At 40.1% G+C, this 19,061-nt stretch overlaps 1 protein-coding gene across 1 annotated transcript; it reads right to left on the bottom strand.

Annotated features, from left to right (window-relative positions):
- Window positions 1-12,059: 12,059 nt before the first annotated feature.
- On the bottom strand, window positions 12,060-16,890 carry LOC119886127 (protein transport protein Sec61 subunit alpha-like 1). Its single transcript, XM_038696662.1, has 12 exons — window positions 16,735-16,890; window positions 15,837-15,904; window positions 15,650-15,715; window positions 15,484-15,562; window positions 15,132-15,263; window positions 14,837-14,946; window positions 14,384-14,537; window positions 14,117-14,277; window positions 13,791-13,988; window positions 13,424-13,615; window positions 13,256-13,332; window positions 12,060-13,142 (listed from the first exon to the last, which is right to left on the bottom strand). Exons 1-12 carry the CDS (start codon window positions 16,739-16,741, stop codon window positions 12,956-12,958), a joined length of 1,431 nt encoding a protein of 476 aa, XP_038552590.1. The 5' UTR covers window positions 16,742-16,890; the 3' UTR covers window positions 12,060-12,955.
- Between the last annotated feature and the right edge of the window lie 2,171 nt (window positions 16,891-19,061).

Raw genomic sequence — 19,061 nt, 5'->3', positions numbered from 1 at the left:
CATATGACCTTGTGGCGGCCTTTTTATGTTACAGGTAACACAGACGTCTATATAATATACCGTTTTGCACACCATTGAAATTTCCTCCATAGCGTTTAGGGAACTTTGTGTTTCCGGGCTGTTCCATCCCTTGGGAGGTGATTAATTTCTGCTGCACTGGTGTGCATGACAAAAAACAGGTGATAACCGATGTGAGCTCACACATGTTCTAACCTGGCTCAAAAGGCCATAACAAAAGGGAGACACACCATGGTAGAAGTTTAACAATATATGTTTATTTAAGCCAAAATAAACCAAATTAAGGCTGGTGCCAAGGTAAAGGTGAACAAGTATGGGGTATGAACATCAGTGGTTTCAATCAGGTCAGGATGATGAATGCATGGAAAATGTGTATGAGGGTGTTGTAACGTGCAAGAAATAATAACTATCAACTAAAACAGCATGTCCAGAGACCAAGGCAAAGGTGGAACCTGTGGAGGTAAACAGATGGTAGCAAGTTAGCAGAGCAGTCCATCCTCTGCCCAGCAGCGACCTCTCTGAGAATGAGAATAAGGCGTTACAAATACTCTACAGGGCAATTAGCCCAGGTGCCCAGAGTTACTGCAATCAGTCTCAGCTCTTCACCTGCAAGGGATAGAGATTGGCCACATCCGCACATGACATGACGTCACAGCTGGGCCCCGTTCAACAGTTCAATCACCAGCTGTGTTTTGGTTTACAATGTGTTGAATGTTGTTAAAATAAGTTAGATGTTAAAAGTAGATGCACACTACTTACAGACAGATAGACAGTGAGAGATCGGCTTGACTCAAAGCCAGATTTTCGTAAATGACAACCATATTTACAAATAGTGAGTCAATTGTCCTCTAGCTTTTGTGGACTAAAACTAGACCAAAACTATCATTAGACAAATGTTTAAAACTAATAAAGATGTTCTACAAGAGCAGAGCTAAATAAAATAAATAATGGACTAAAAGAGGCATAGGCCTAGGCCCTTATAAATACAGCCTTGCTTAGTTTGTTTTGCTGTTACTGTTTTATTGTTGAAATCAAATTCATTTGTAAGAGGGATGTGTTATTTCTTCTTTTAAAAGTTACACAGTAGACTATTGCTTTAAAGGCCCGGTCTTTATTTTAGTATGACTCATTGTTTGTTTGGAGAGCTGATCATAAATTTACGGCTGTTACTGCCTTTAAAAGACACAGAAATCACAGAGAACAGTTGTGGCTAGACATGGGTTACGCATAGCCGGACTAAATCAGGTCTATAGTGAACCTAGACAGTGAAATAACGGCTATTGCTTGCTGGGTTGTTGATTGTCAAAGTGTCCTCAACATACTGAACCCCAAATTGCCCCTGGTGGCTGGTGGCTTAGACTCAGTGTATAAATGTGTGTGTGAATGCAACATAGTGTACCAGCGCTTTGAGTGATCGAAAAGAGACTATACAAATACAGAACATTTACATTAGTAGATGCTCAGAAGGTCAGTAGAAACGTAGAACCAAAGGGCTAAAACAGCACATAATAAGTCTAAAATCTGTTGACTTTGAGCCTCCAGTCAGCCACAGGTGTTTACTGAAAGTCATTGAAAGCATCCCACAGTGCTGTACCAGTCAAAGTCAACCAGCTGTCAAACGTGTTGTCATACACATAAAGGAAGCCAGCACATCCTGTGTGTTTAACTGCCACAACTTGCAGAGCTTAATATTCACCCACTTTGTAATTTAGCTTCTGTTCCACTTGCCTTGGCCAGATATTTACCATAGAAATTTTCTTCTATTTCTATTTGTGAGTCATTTTACATCTCTGACACATGGGAGAAATGGTGCTGTCAGTTTTGTGTAATCTGTACACTGTAAACCCGAATATGTTCAGAATACTCAAAATATTTGTGGAAACTGATTACCTCAAACTTTTTAAGTAGTGGTAATAATATTTTTGAGTAAACCTTAACTTAAATATAGTAAATATATATAGTAAATATAGTGCTTATTTAAATTAAATTCCACTTATTCTTTCTTCAATAAATGTAATTGTGCACAACTTGTACTCTGAGGGAAATCTACTCAAAACATTAATTGTGCTAGACTCAAATACTAATGGAAACTCACTCAACAAAATTACTACTGGTAAACTTAAAATTTACAAAATGCCCATTTTCAGATAGTACTCCCGAAAATACATATAAAACTCTAAAATTACTATAATTCAAGTTCTCTTTATTAGTATCTCTTCTCACAACATCTTCCGTCATTTCTACATTTAAAAGACACAAAATAAGGCACATCTTGCATAAAGCTGAATAAACAAAGTAATTGACGGCTTGATCAGATAATTAACCAGGAACAATTTTGATAATCAATTTGTTTTCATTCTTTTTTGCAATAATGTTGTACATTCTCAATTTCCAGATTCTTAATGAGATATTTTGGTATTAAGTGATAATATCTTGAATCTTGAGCTAAATACAATTTCCTTTTACTACTTTTCAGTGTTTTTTGTCTAGAACAGGTAGCTGTACCTGCAGGAGGAGGAAGTGATATCATCAGCCGCCACAGTGATGTCAAGTGTGTGTGTGAGTGCGTGCGCACCTCATCTTGTGGATCTCGTCACTGCTGGCCTACTTTTAGCTGACGCTTTTATTCAAAGCTACTTACAATAGCTATATATGTCAGAGGTCGCACGCCCCTGGAGCAACTGGGGGTAAAATGTCCTGCTCAGGGACACATTGGTGGAGATGTCACAATGGGGAATTAAACCCGGGTATATATATATATGATATAAAAATAATTTTATAGGCCTGTATGTATGTATATATATATATTAGACAGGAACATAACAATCAATAAATGTTTGCGTAACTTATGCATAATGGTCCCTACCTTGTCGACGCCTCCTTTGCATCTGTAATCTTTGATTGTGGGGTTGTAAGAGACCAGTGTGTGGGAGCAAATGAGGGGGAAGCTCAGGCTTGTTTTTCAGCGAATTGTGCCAACCAGGGCCTGTTTCCTCCTGAGCAGCACCTACTGGCAAAAGATGTGAAAAAGTTGTCACAGGTAATGAGGTAATGTGTCCCTGGAGCCCCTCTGTTAACTCCAGGATCACTCTCATCCCCTGGTTGACTTCAGCAGGATTGCCAGCTGCTTTGCCTGTGACGTTTTGACATCACAGGTTGCCCAAATCTTCATTCCATTTTTGGCTTGCTTTTTTGTCATGTACTATCTGAAGCTGCACCTGCATGGGACGAGATGTTCATCCACGCAGATGTCTGTGTCGGGGCTGAACAGCATTAGCAGGCATTGTGTCCACATATCCCAGTCTTTGCGGAAGGCAATTACTTGTCGTCGATCCACAGAACCCTGCTGATTGCGTGACACCTCACCTCTAGCCCGGAAAATGCTCAGTCCTGATTTCGCACTCCAAAGGCTGAGGGTTGTTTAATTTTTTGACCTGTATACGTGTGTGTATGTGTGTGTGTGTGTGTGCACAATGGTAAGGCCCAGCCATCAGCTCCCATGGTGCCTTTTCTTCAGAACTGAGGGCCCAGTAAGGCCCACAGCTTAGAGGGCTGGCCTATACTCATAGAATCTGGAGTTACATTACGTAACTATCGTTGTATTTCGTATAGGCTTCATCCTCTAAGGCCATCGCTATCGGGCTTAGAGGCGAAGCAGGATGAGTCAATGCCTCACTGGCCCATACGGTACCACCAAGTACAGACCCACCTACGTAGAGCCAACATAATAAGCCACCCGATCCCCCGTGGCCTGCAGCATTGGTGTCGCCATGCGCCAATGGCGCAACATGGGAAGGCCCCACGGATGTGCAGGTGCAGACGAGGTCACGACAGCGACCGCATCAGTTGCGCACAGAGCAAGGCTAGCGTGAGCCGCGGCCGCTCCCCTCTCCCGGATGGGAGAATTGCACCGCGCACTCACAGAGGACAATCACTCAGACAGAACGCTCAGTACTGAGTGAGTCAGCGAGATTTGGGAGACTTATCGCGGGCAGAAAGGATGGAAGAGCACGGGGAGATCAGGAGGCTGCCGTGCAGATGTCGTCCACCGTTGCTGTGAATGGCGCCAGGCGGCCGGGCAGAGGAGAAGAGACATGGCTTCATCCTCAGACCCATGGGGGGTGGGGGAGAAGCCCGAGAGAGTAATCACCTGCGATCGGAAGGAGCTGGTGATGCTCTCAGGCATGAAAACAGGATTAGGGCGCAGAGCTGCCGTCACCCTGGATCTGGAGACACTACAGAGCCACAGAGAGGGCAGCCAGATCGCTGACCCTCTTGGACGACATCAGAGCCATGAGCAGAGCAACCTTGGCCAAAAGGAACCACACGTCCGCCGTCTCCAAGGGCTCGAAAGGTGCTTGGGTCAGGATGCGTAAAACTAGCGTGAAATCCCACTGTGGAGCGGCAGGCCGCGACATTGGCCTGTGTCTCCGCACCCCTTTGAGGAAACTTCACCAGCGGGTGAGTGAACACCGTCCTGCCGCCGGAGCCTTCGTGGCAGGACGAAATGGCGGTAGGTCTTAACCGTACTGAATGCTAGACGTCTGTCCGTGAGCAGCTGGAGGAAAGAAAGCACCCCCGGCAGTGGACAAGCTACAGGATCCAACTCCAGGTCCAAACAGATGGCAGACGGCAGGAGCCACAGGATTCGGTGAACCTGTGTCAGTGACGGACGCAGCAGCGCACTCCTTGAGCTGCGCGCTGGCCCCTTTGCTGCATGCTTTGAAGGGGAAAAAGTAGCACAAATATAAAAATAAAAAATTGAAAGGTAGTAGTCCAAAATGAAATCTTATCAGATTAGATATTAGATAAATGATCAAAAAAGGCATTTTCAATGGGACATTTTTTGTCCAAAGGGACTAATGTGTTGGTTTTTGCGTAGCTTAGCCATTTTAGGCTAATTTAAGGAACTGAGAGGACAATTCTAAAATTTCTTTAAAAAAATTAAAAAAAGAAGAATATCCTCTGGCAAATTTGAGCTATATATATTTAGGTCAATGACGTGCAGCCTACATTTTCTGTCCTACTGGATTTATTTAATTTAAAGAGGTGGTATTAGGCGTTTTGGCTTTTCCCCTCTCCCTTCATTGAGTTATATCTCTTTTTTTGTGCATGTAACAGATCTGCAAAGTGAAAAAGCCCAAAGTCTCTCTGACCAATCACTTTGATTGACTATACACTATTCACTGCATCTTATCATCGCATGCACCAGACAGAGGCCAGCAACAGAAAATTTTATATTTTACAGTTTTCATACGGAATTTCATCACTAAATCCACTTCTGAGGGGTTTTGAGGTGAATATGGACAGTTTTACGAGAAGTGATGGCGGAACAAAAATGTGCTTGAATATTTTCGGAGTTGAGGAGCTCCGCAAGTGGCTGCGGGGGAAGCCTGCGCTAACAGGCGGGAGGAGCGTGTGAGTCCGGCCAGCCGCCCGCTCACAGAGCCCTCTGCTCCCGCCGTCACACAGACCGCTGCAGCAACAACGGCAGAGGAAAACACAGCTGGAAGGTTTTCATACCGCTCATCTGTCTTTACATTCTGAGTAATGTTGAAACGTTTTAAGTGTAAAAAGAGAAAGCTGTGTTTATCGCTGGTGTGTGTGTCGCATTGAACATTATGTCGCGGCAGTTGTGTGTGGCGTCGCTATGACGACAAGCTAGATACTATCTCTGGGTACTGTCTGTAATGGAAAACAGAGCAGGGCCGAGTAGAGTCGAGTCTATAGATTTGCACTATGGTAGCATTTTCCTGCAAGGCAGCATAGATCGTCAAAACACCGGCAACAGTTCAAAGTTTAGTCCTAAAAGACGAAGTAATATATATATATATTTAAAATAAACAGGGCAATGTAACTTCACAGGCTGTTCAAGTGCGGAGTTGTTGTAAACGTTGGCTAACACAGCTAAAGTTATAGCTATAATGCTAATGTTAGACCCATAGGTTACACTGATGTGAAAGCTACTGAGCAAACGTTCAAATTATTTGGCCAATTTTTATGTAAAACTGAGTTGAAATATGGTGATTTTTGTAGTGGTTTATGGAAAGGACTTGTGAGTAACTTATACCATCTGCTAGGTTATGGTCTCAGTCTGAAGGGGCTTTGATTTGGATCACACTACCTTGTTTCTTACGACCCGCCCTTCTCTGCCTCTGATTGGCTAGTAGTCCTTACCTGGGAACTGCGCATGTGCAACTCCCATCAAATATTTGGTACAAGTAAGATGCATCACTCTGTAGCTCAAGCGGAGTGTACAACACACAGGGTGAAAAGAGGAGCTGCAGCAATGTGCAGTATGAGAAAAATATGGCGTTTTTTGAAAATTAAACCATGTAAACCCGTTCTGGTACAACCCCTAATTAAGATTTTGAACCTGAAAATTAGCATAATAACACCTCTGTAAAAAAAATAAAAAAGTTTGAAAGCATAAAAATATACCATATAATACAGAACCTCTCCCATATATGTCCTCACTTTAAGTAAAAAAAAAAACATTAGTTTTTTGTAATCTTTCTGATAATTGAAGTGTCAAAATGTCATGTGGTGCGACCGTCCTGCCATGACTGCTGTTTTGAAAACTTCTTTGAAATTACTTTAAATCTATGTGTTTTGCCCTATTTGGCAAAGTGTTTTGTAGTCCTCTTTTTTGTTGCAAAAAAGATTGCAAAGCATCTGTATTTATATTTCCATAATAATACACAAGTAAACTTTGTCCGATGATGTCCATTTTATGAAATATCATGTGGTGCGACCATCAACAAACGACCACTTTGGGAATTTTATGTTGAAATCCATTAGAAGACAGGAAGTTGAATAATACACCAATTTGCCAAGGACCCATTGAAACAGCAAGTAGGTTTGTAACTCTCTCTCAAATCTGGAAAAATAAAAAAATTTAACAGCTGGTATGTAGTTGTAACTTTTGGATATCATGTGGTATGACCTAAGAAAAACAATTAATATAAAATTATTTCTACCAATTTTTGTTTTGATTATAAATTTTATGGACTCCTTTTGTAGGAAGCCTGCTTGTTTTGTTTAAGGTGGCCTATTCTGTAAATTCTGTAAATTTGGTGCAACCATTGCAGAGTGTTTTCCATGATAGGCAATTTAGTTTTTGTCCCTTTAAATTCAATTGATAACTTTTACATATAAATTACTTTTATTGTAGTATTATTTGGAATAGATTTTTCTGCAATTTGACACACTTTTTCTTATATTTCAGAAACAACAGATTGTTTTTAGTCTTTGTACAATATCATGAGAAAAATGCTTGTAATTTCACATTGGTAACTATGGAATATTAGTAATATTTAATTATATATAACTGTTTTACCAATTGCCACTGCCAAGTAAATTAAAACTGCTCGCCATGGACAGCATGTTAATTTTGACCCTGCAGCAAGAGCGGAGTCGTTAAAGGAGCAAAAAAATGTTTTATCTTAAAGAAAATTTAAAATGAAAACTAAATGAAGCAACATTGTGTGTTTCACACACAATGTTGTTTCCTAGGAGGAAATGTATTTTTTTTGTGAACATGTTGGTGTAGCAGCCCGTCATCACCAGAGAAACGGGTGTTTAGGTCGATTTATTATGCTGCTTAATGACCCCACCTGTGTCAAACCCAGGACTTTCACACAGGAGAACCACGTTCGATTCCCCTGTGAAATCAAGTAAATGTAGAGTTATTTTCAGTTTGAAGCCAACTTTAGTCCTAACAAAATGTAGCAAAGTATTTATTTCAACGGAAATGGTGGTGCCTTGAACAAATGTGGCTGCTGATTGGGTAACACCTCTGACACACCCAATAAACCAGAAAAAACATACTTGCAGTTAACACCACATGCCTGCAGTTAATGAAATTAGATTAAATCTATTGTCAAGTTATATGTTTGTTCAAAACAAAGCTGTGAATGTGTACTGCACTAAAATAAATGTTTGTAATGTGATTTTCATCAAAAAAATGTTTATGAAATGTTTGTGTTCACGAAAATTCTTTTAAACATCTGGTTAAAATATATTTTTGGTTTAGAATTTTTTGTTGATTGATCTCTTTAAATATATATTTTTAATGATATGCGGTCTTCATGTCATTTGGAGCGACCACTCATCATGTGGTGCGACCAATAATAACAATAACTGTATTAAATTCAAAATAAAATATCTCATTCCTGTGACTGAAATATTAATTACTGATACAGTATGTTTAAGTGAATGATATTTTTTAAACATGTTTATCAGTTTTATGTGATTTACAGAGAAAATGAATCAATTAAATACATTTAAGAAGGGGACTGTGACATTATAGAGCAAAAATATGAGATCATTATTTACAAAAACCCAAAAGAAAAGCAAATACATTATATCTAAAACCTTTATATTACTGAGAACTTGTAAAAACTGTTAAGCATGTGAAGGAAATTAATTAATTTTAAAATAAATTATGGTGGCACCCACATGACATTTTGTAAGGCCACAGACAGTTTATGTACAGTAGATGAAAAACACTAAAATCATTTAATTCAAAAAAATAACATTAATTTATGTGTACACAGCATTCTTAATGTTTGAACAACAATAAATATTTAAATTTTATACGTCATAACACAGCCAAAATGGTTTGAAAATAAAAAACTGAATGGCACAAAATGTCCCTAGGAAATCTTAAGGGTTCAGTTAAATTAAAAAAGAGAGGATGGTGTTGACCACAGAGGAGCTGAGTTAGTAACGTTAAAGTAAATTAAGGATGCAAACTAACATTAGTCCTTTTAAGATAATAAGGAGATTATTATTTTGGATTATGATGTACAAGTGAAATTCTTGTAATAATACAGAAAGGAGGTGGTTCTCATGTTGCCTATTATTTGTTAATTTCTACAAATGTATAAAGCAGTAAATTAAGACACAAAAGGCAAACATGAATAATCCTATCTGTAATGATTCTGAGGTTATATGTTTTCCTGCCATTATAAGGTGGTGAGGCTCAAAACAGCTTGGTGCTGCGCAATGAATGTAAAATCATTGTGGAGAGCATCAAAACTAACCAAAGGAATTTTCACAGATCTAATGGTTAGAATTCAACACCAGTAGACTTATTTAGCAAGTTTAGCTTTAGGGGTGTAATTTATTTCTTCTGGGGATGACCACCAAGCCCCCTACACAGAAATACCATCTTAGGTTTTTACATTACTGTATACCGCCCTGTGAAAGCATGTTTTAATCCCAAGGGACATTTCTATTATCTGTAAATGTGCCTGCTTTGCGCCTGCCTCACCTTCTCCCTGCACTCACTCACACACACCTTTACCTCTGGTCTCTCACCTCAAACACACCGGCTTTCCCTGTTTCTGTCTGTCTCCCTGTCTGCTCCCATGAGTTTATCCATCAGCAGTAGGTTATGTTTTATAAAGACACCGAAAAGACACAGAACTCTTTTTGTTTTGTTTTTCCACCGGTGATCCATTTTTCACGTCACCGCATGCTAGCTTGTTAATTAGCTTATCAATGTCATCGTCCATCCCAGTGTTTCATTGTTGACATCATCCGATGCCAATTTTGTAGACATAACTCTACCTTAATTTGAATACATTGATTTACTCTGCAAGTAATTTTGTGACAGCATTCCCTTTGTGCGTTTCTTTTTTTGTCATGACATAGGTCTTAAATTTCATTCATATTGGTCTTAAAAAGTCTTAAATTTGACCGGGTGAAACCTGCAGAAATCCTGATATTGTTCTATTACCTCGTCTACCTGACTTAACAATTTGCATAGCGTGGGACTTCTTATTTTAAACAATCTTTATTAGCTATTTTATTTGCATATGATTCCATAAAACTCCACATTTAAAGCTCCCTTTTATATTATTTAAGTAAAAGTGCTGCTCATGGAATAAAATTATGCATAGTCGCTTTTTACACAAAACACAGTCAAAAAGGTTATTTAGCTCAAGAGATTCAAGTTATTATCACTTAACACCAAAAAATCTTATAAAGAATCTGGAAATAGAGAATGTACTATTATTGCAAAAAAGCATGAAAACAAATGCTCAGAATTGTTGCTGGTTAATTATCTGATCAAGCAATTACTTTGTCTATTCATCTTTATGCAAGATGTGCCTTATTTTGTGTCTGTTAAATGTAGAAATGACAGAAGATGTTTAAGGTTTTGATACTAATAAATGGAACTTGAATTGTAATAATGGTGTTGAATTTGTATTTTTCAGACTATCTGAAAATTTTGGAAATTTCAAGTTTGACTAGTAGTAATTTTGTTGAGTGAGTTTCCATTAGTATTTGAGTCTAGCATAATACATTTTTTTAGTAGATTTCCCTCAGAGTATAAATTGTGCACAATTACATTTATTGAGTAAAGAATTGGTGGAATTTAATTTTAATAAGCATCAGTGAATCAATGTAATTTAGTATACAGAAATTAAATGTTTTCAAAAAATGTATTATATTTAAGTAAAGTAATATTATTACCACTACTATAAAAGTTTGAAATAAATATTTTGAGTATTCTGAACTTATTGGGCCCCTTTTGATCTCTGTTTTCAACAGCTCCCTATCTACTGGTTGTGTCCCTGATTATTTTAAAACGGCTTGCGTGAACCCACTTTTAAAGAAACCTGGTTTAGATCCCTCCCTCCCACATAATTTTAGACCAATTTCAAAACTGCCTTTTATTGCAAAGATTCTAGAAAGAATTGTGTCCAAACAGCTGCTCACTGTGCTGGAAAATAACAAAATATTTGAAAAGTTTCAGTCTGGTTTCAGGAAGTACCACAGCACTGAGACTGCCCTGCTTAAAGTCACCAGTGACCTTTTAATGTCTGCTGATGAAGGCATGTGCACAGTCCTTGTACTACTGGACCTTAGCACTGCTTTTGACACCATTGATCACATCATGTTAGACAGACTGAGGCACTGGGTGGGGATCTCTGGTACTGCTCTAGAATGGTTTTCATCCTACCTGTCAAATAGGAAGTTTTGTGTGTCTGTAAACAACTATGTCTCCTCATTCTGTCCAGTTAAATATGGTGTGCCTCAGGGGTCGGTCTTAGGACCCATTTTGTTTTCCTTGTATCTGCTCCCCCTTGGACATATTATCCATAAACATGGCATTTCTTTTCATATTTATGCTGATGACACACAAATATACTTGCCCGTCAGATCCACAGACCCTGGAATGCTGAGTTCACTTAACAATTGCCTTTGTGAAGTTAAAAAATGGACGTCAAATAATTTCCTCCAGCTGAACTCAGACAAAACAGAAATCCTGGTCATTGGCTCCCAGCAGATGATCAAATACTGCCATCTGCTGGTTCCCTAGTAAATCACATTAAGCCTGTGGCAAAGAACCTTGGTGTTTGGTTTGATAGTAATTTAAATTTCGAGCAGCACACCACAAAGCTTGTTCAATCATGTTTTTATCAACTTAGAAATATAGCAAAACTGTCCAGAACTCAGCTGCCAGGCTTTTAACCAGAACAAAGAAATAGGACCACATTACTCCTATTTTAGCTTCATTACACTGGCTCCCAGTATGTTTTAGAATTGACTTTAAAATTCTATTGATCACTTTTAAAGCTCTTCATGGCCTCTCGCCTTGTTATATTTCTGATCTTTTAGTCCCATACGCACCAGCACGTACCTTGAGATCCGCGGGCAGAGGTCTGCTGTCTGTTCCAGAGTCTCGACTGAAAACTAAAGGGGACAGAGCGTTTGCTGTCAGGGCCCCGAGGCTCTGGAACAGCCTTTATTTTAAACGTGTATTTTAGTCTTTTCAATGTTTTCATGCTTTTATCTTGTATCGTTTTTGTATTATTGTTATGGGTATTATTGTCTTTACCCTTGTTAAAGCACTTTGTAACTTGTTTTTGAAAAGTGCTCTACAAATAAAGATTATTATTATTATTTGTATGCTATGCTTCAGTGCATTATTCTTAATTTATTATTTGACCCACAAATCTATCCTGTACTCGTCACAGAACATGCCACACCAAAGCACATCAAGGAGACAACAGGAATCAAAATGCAAGTGTGTTGGAAAAAAGGTCCTGTTTTTTTTTTTTTAATAACACAATTATGTCTGTTACATAAAGTAAAAACCAAAATGAGACCCCTTTTCATCCCTATCAAACCCACCCTCCTCCCGATCACCTCGGCAGTGTTGTGCAGCGATTCAGTCTGAGAATAAAAGAGCATGACACAGACAAACAACTTCCTTTGAAGACCCAGAGACAAAGAGGGCAAACACTGTGCCCTACATAAGACCAGAGTGAATATAAACATAGTCCATCATTTAAAATATCAAAATAAAAAGGTAAATTAAAACCATCAACAGCTTGTCTGAGATTACTAGAAACCTTATCAGGACCACAAGTATATTTTGTTTATACTTTTCACATCCTACTATCAAGAAACCTCAAGCATGATTGCTACCTGTGATGAACATGACATGGCTTTCTTTCAACTCCCCAAAATTGTCCAGGCACTGTGCTTTCAGCTTAAAATAAGCACTAACATGTTGCCGCTGTCTTATAGTGTTTCTTGAACATGCAGTAATGAACAACGCCTGAGGTAAGTCAAAGACGGCACCTCACACTAGCGTGCTTTTAGGCATTTTCCAGCTGATAAGACAGTCTGTGGGGACTTAGGCAGCCTGCAAAGACATGGGTAACAGCTACTGGAGTAAAAGGACTGAAGAGACACAATACTATGCTTAACCCTGGGAGTAACTGAACCTGTTTTCTCAGCATTGACATGCTAGAGTGGTATGGTGGAAATCAAGTGGTGGAGAAAAATTACCTATCCCAGGTGCAGAAGGTACTGATTGTGCGAATTGCAAAACGATGCAAAAAATTATAATTTTTTTTTAAATGATGGGGGGTGGATGCTTTGTGTCCAATGTGTGTCAGAAGGTTGGTATTTTCTAGAAGAGCAGAGCTCCCATGCTGCCCACTTCGCTCTGCTCCTTCACAAAGATTTCAAAGTACTGGTAGATGATTGTCACAGCCAAGAGGATTCCCGTACCCGAACCAATGGCACCCAGGAAGTCAGCCATGACAGACAGCCCTCCTATGCAGAGGCCACCAAAGGCAGCAGCTGTGGGGATGTACCTGCAAATAATAGAAGTAATAAATACATAAATATTCTATAGGAGGACAACTTTGCATAAGCTGCAGGTAGAAATCACCAAACCACAGACTCTGTTTGCAAGTTTGCCCTGTACCTGTTGAGCTCATGCACCATAGAGGTCTCTCTGTGTCCCCTCATTACCATCTGCTGCTCCTTCAGCTGCTTCGCCACCTGAGACACAAAGTGATGACAGCAAGTTCATTTCATGTGGGACTGACATGGAGCAAGTTGCAAATGCTCATACAAACAAACACAGACATACATCTTTAGCAGAGGATCCTGAGACCTCAATCCAGGTCTTGGAGAAGAAGGCGCAGGAGCCGAGCATGAAGAAAATGTAGATAACAGCGTGAACTGGGTCATCCAGAACAGAACCAAATGACTCTGGAGGAGAAAGGTAGTAGCAGAGACCTCCTACTGGGTAGGCCCGAGCTGGTCCACCACTCGTGGCATCCTAAACAAAAAAAAGAAAAGAAAACAGATTTTGTTAGTAAGATGCTGCATGTCCATGAATAACTAGAACACTAGAGAAACAGAAGCTGACTCTCTGTATGAAATTAACAAAGACGTCTTAATACAATCCACTGGTCTTTAAACATATTACAAAGAAGCAGCCATCATATACTTACAGACCAGGTTCCCAGGAGGTTGACAAGGAAGTTGCCGCTGAAACGTGTCGAGAGCATCTGGGAAATTACGTAGAGATTGGAGACCAGGGCAGACTGTAGGATGATGGGGATGTTGGAGGTGTAGAACAGTTTGATGGGGTAAGTGTTGTACTGACCACGGTAGCGTGCGGACTTAATGGGCAGGTCCACCCTGAAGCCCTGGTGAGGTAACAGAGTGTGCCAATCAGTAAGCTGATATTCATTTCAAAGCCTGCAGTCCAAATCTTTTAGTGATATGTAAGCAGGGAAGACACTGGACTGTGTTTCAGTTTGTGCCGCCAGCTCACCTGGAAGTATATGACTACTGCAAACACAAAGACGGTGGCGATGAGGTTCATGAGGTTAGGCAGGTTTTGTCTGTAGAAGGCCTCTCTCAGGGCGCGCACCTTGTCCGTGCGGGTGGCCAGAAGATGAAAGAGAGCAATGATGGCTCCCTCAAACTCAGTACCTAGATAAAAAGGTCAGAGTCATGGTTAGGCTTATAATAATACTAATAATACAGATGAACATTACCATCATGTAACTTAAAATGTGTTCCTTCCCAGTACCCATACCTCTGCCAGTGTTGACAGTGGTGGGGCTGAAGGCCTTCCAGACGATCGTCTCACAGATGTTGGTTGCAATGAAGAGAGAGATACCCGAGCCCAGACCATAGCCCTTCTGGAGCAGCTCATCCAGCAGCAAGACAATAAGACCTGCAACAAAGAGCTGAAGAAACAGGCAGGAGGTTTGTATCGAGCCGACTGAGCCAGACAACCAGCTGTTTGCCACAAAAAAAGAAAATAATGTAAAGCCCAACAGATAAATGGCACAAGAACTATCCTGTTTTATACTTGAGCTTTAACATAATTTCTGACTCTATTCATGACACACATTTAAAACCAGGTTGCATCATCATATACTACTACAAAGAATGTAATTTAGCAGGTAATATTAAGACACGGTTTCCAGAAACACACATTTCCAAAGGTTTTGGCTAGAGAGCAGCAGTGGGAGTTTTTATTAACCTGGATGATGATGAGCAAGCATATCCCAGCACCCATCTCTGAAGGGTCTCCATACATGCCAGTCATAACATATACAATGGCCTGTCCAATGGTGATGATCATTCCAAACACTGCAAAAAGACAGGGGGGAAAAAAAAGGATTTGCAATTGGCAATCTTGCAGGGACAGCTACTACTGATGTTACTTAACAGTATCGTGTCTGTCATCTTCAAAGCAAATAAAATATCTTCACAGTTTCAAAATGTACATATGTACATATTCTAAAAATAGCACATGTAGTGAGTCATCAACCTACATTTCTGAGCTCCATTGAAGAGGGCTCTGTCTTTCGGAGTGTCTCCCACCTCAATGATCTTGGCACCAGCAAGCAGCTGCATGATGAGGCCTGAGGTGACAATGGGAGAGATGCCCAGCTCCATCAGAGTACCTGGAGGACAAAGTGAAAAGCATGAGTGTCACTGTATACCTCTGTTAGTACAACAATAGCAGCAGTACCTGAAACACTACACAATGGCCTACATTTTATCAGATAAAGTGATGATGGGATTATCTCAGGCCTGATAACAACACTGGGATTAGATCATTTCTCCTTGTTGGAGCTGCACAAGATGGAAAAGAAGTCTGGTTAACATATACAATTCAAGCACCTCTGTTGGAAGCCAGGATTACTCTCATCCAGTAGAAGGGATCTGCTGAATCTGAAGACATGATGCCAAAGAGAGGAATCTGAATTGAGAAAAAGACAAACAGCGTCACAAACCACTACCATTAATAAAAGAACCAGGAGGTGGGCTGTCATCAACAGATACTAACCTGGCAGCACACCAGAAAGATGAATAGTGTGATGGCAGTCCATAGTACTTTTTCTCTAAATTGAATCTGTAAGGTGAAAAAAAAAATAATAATAATAAAGAGCATGTCATTTTGATCATGTACATCTATAAAGCACAGTGCATAAATGATGCAACTTAATACTATGTGTTATAAGAAAGAAGCTTACCTTTCTTTCTGGCTTCTGAATTTCTGGCAAGACCGCACAGAATGGCTTGATGACCTCCAGAAATTTAACTGCAGAAAGAGCAGGTTAGCAGGTTAAAAACAAGTAGCAGTGCATTTACACCACACCTAAGGCCAGCAGCTCTCCTCGCAGTATCAGCAATATTTGGGTCATATCTTGGGTTATTGGTCATTTTAAAAAAGGTTAACTCAGATGCTACGTCATCACTAACCACCATCTGCCAAGGGTGAGCTGGCCAGTGCAGCAACAAGCAAAGTATTTCACTAACAATACCGGGATACAGAAACACATAAAACTTGAGCAAGGCTTAGAGTAACTATTAGTCATTTTTAGACAGTTTGCGGCCTTGCTGCTGAATGTTTGTCTGGTGTTGATCAGCTGGGTCAGTCACTGAAATTAACTTTGACCGCCAAAGTGACATTTCAAATCCATCAACGTACTCGTATGAAAAAACCCGAGAAGAAACCAGTTTCAGCTCGTCTCTACAGTAGACTACCCTAGAGGAACAATCCACACAGCTAGCCTGATGCTAACCAGCGTTCAATCACAAAACGAGTGAGCAATCACTTTAAAACAGGAAGCTTTGACGCCTATTTGCACGGCATAGGCAAGGTGTTTGAAATGTCCTCTGACAGTGAAACAAACCTCGGTAGCGTTAGTTAAACACAACGAGACGCAATTTGATTAGAAGAAAAACCTCTAATTAGCTCCCATTATAAGCTAGCTACAACTTGCCACCTAACCTGACGTTACCAAAGGTTAGCTAATTACCATTAGCTCCCGACGAACGCTTTACGCCCATTATTGTCCGACATTACAAACACCGCAGGTATTTTAGATCCCCCTCAACATGCGTGTACAAGAGAAGAGTGTTACGTACTCCCCATGGTGTCCTTAGTCCGAGCCCTGCCGTGTTCCTGGTACCAGTTTGAGTGCTCAGTGGAGTCAGTGTGGCTCCATCCAGCCGCTCCGTAAGAAAAGGGAGAGCAGAGACACGTCACCAGACAAGCCGCTAACACACGTCACTTCTCTGAGACGCACACTGACCCATCACGGCACCCAGCAGGCCCCGGACAGGCGTATCCATGAAGACCCTTTCTTTAAACTGACAAACAAATCTTGTCAACTCGGAAAACGAACGATTTTAATTTTACACGTTTATAGTTTAGCCTCCTGTAACACAGAGCACTCCCATCCTCCAGAGGGCGCCCTACTCCAGACTCACCAGCTCTGATCAGTAACCTCCGTGTTTGACCCTCTATGGTTTGACCCCTTATGTTCCTCCCTTTGAGAAAGATTTATGAAAATGAGCCACGGGTGTGTTGACATAATACGACTGTAGACGGGAACAGGCCAGGAAGACAAGTGACAAATGTAAACTGAAAAAGCAGTGCGATGATCCAAACAATGTCACAAAGAAACCAGCACATGTCTGCCTTTTGATCATTAGCGTTAATCTGATCATGCATGAGTCTCAGTAACACAGTCTTATACCAGTGTACTTTATATAACGTTACTATACTATAGTCTCAACGTTCCAACTTTGGTCACAACAGGATCGTAAAAGACATTTCATTTTTATTTGACAAGTTTCGTGGAATAATGTACTCAAACTGGCTATATTCATTCATTGTCCTTAACAACATTTACAGGGTCAATTTTCTGCATAATGACAACTTTTAGGCTAGTTGTGATACTGTAAGCACATTTTGCTGATATTACTCCTGTACGTTTTCTAATGCAGGACTTTTACTTTCACAAACTATCTCAAAACTTCCTCCACTACACATGCAAGCAAACCAGTCAAACCCAAACTGCCTGATGTCACATGGGAAATAGCACACAGGATGTATCTGACTTAATTGTATTGTTTGATTCAGTTTCCTGTTTATTTGACTAAATATAGTTGCACCAGGATTGTAGGTCACATAAACACACTATAATGGCAACACCGGTAGCTCCTTCAAACTTCGCTACACTTTTGTTTTGTATCCGGCTTTACTGCCAAAACATGCGTTACCGCAGACATAAATACAGTCCTTGGAAGACGGTTTTTTGGATTAACTGTATTGTTTTATTTTATGTTACCATATTATATAGGCCTACACAAGTCATATGGTGTGTGTGTGTGTGTGTGTGTGTGTGTGTGTGTGTGTGTGTGTGTGTGTGTAGCAGAAGGAATTACAAATTACGTTTACATTGGCATGTAGGTCTATATGTGAAAAATATTTAATGTAAAACATTTTAGCAATAGGCCTACAGTGTTAAATTAAAACTTAAGTATTTAGTGTTGTGAAAAATGTCATGCCTTTAGTTCTAATAAAATTATGCCTGAAGCAATCTCAGTTTTTCTCATGCTATCATTTCTCTTGAGACGTTTTCACCACTAGAGCTCAGTGTTGCTCCAGTGGTGATATTTAGCCAGGCTAGTTGTGTTTGTGTGTGTGGTATTTGTTGGTGGAGTTGGTGTGGGTACGCGTTAAGGGGAATTCTATCAGATGAAAAAATCAAAAATACAAACTACTTAGTTCTTTTAGTATTCAAATTCTTCTTCAATGATTGCTGCATTGGAAAGTGGTCAGCACTTTTGGCCACAGTGCTGGGGGCACACTTAGCCATTGACCCAAACTAATGAAGTAATAGCACAACGTTGAGTGGAGCTTTCAGCCATCTGTACCTCGGATCAGTTTAAACTCTCTGGACCTACTATCATATATCATTGCAATTTATTTTTCACACACACGCACACACACACACACACACACACACACACACACACACACACACACACACACACACAGGTAGTGGAGGATAGTTGGGAACCTGCTAATCTGCCCACAGATAAAGAGATGTTTGTTCATGTGGTTACATAATGACCACAGAGCCGAGGTGATGACAACCAAATAACACACCATTTTTTCTGTCAGTCATAAGGAAACTATGGTCAAATTCGGCTTTGATATGTTAAACAGAAGTTATTATTAGGTGCAGGGGATTTATTTCTGAATTAATCACACTTGTGTTTTTATGAAAACTGAGCGATCCAGACAGTTCTGTTTAATCTGCAGTGCTTTAATGATCTGAAGAAGGTAACAGAGCCTGATACACCATGTGCAGTCGGGCCCTCAGCGCCAGATAATGTAAATAGTCTGTGGCAATGCACAATCAAATATCTATTATCTTTTTATACAGGAGGAAAACCCATGA

This window comes from Micropterus salmoides, unplaced genomic scaffold, assembly GCF_014851395.1.
Source record: "Micropterus salmoides isolate LMB-PRFRI ecotype aquatic unplaced genomic scaffold, ASM1485139v1 Ms_hic_scaffold_4, whole genome shotgun sequence".
Lineage (NCBI taxonomy): Eukaryota > Metazoa > Chordata > Actinopteri > Centrarchiformes > Centrarchidae > Micropterus > Micropterus salmoides.
The sequence above is the reverse complement of the archived record's forward strand: the minus strand, read 5'-3'. Positions and strand labels throughout refer to the sequence as shown.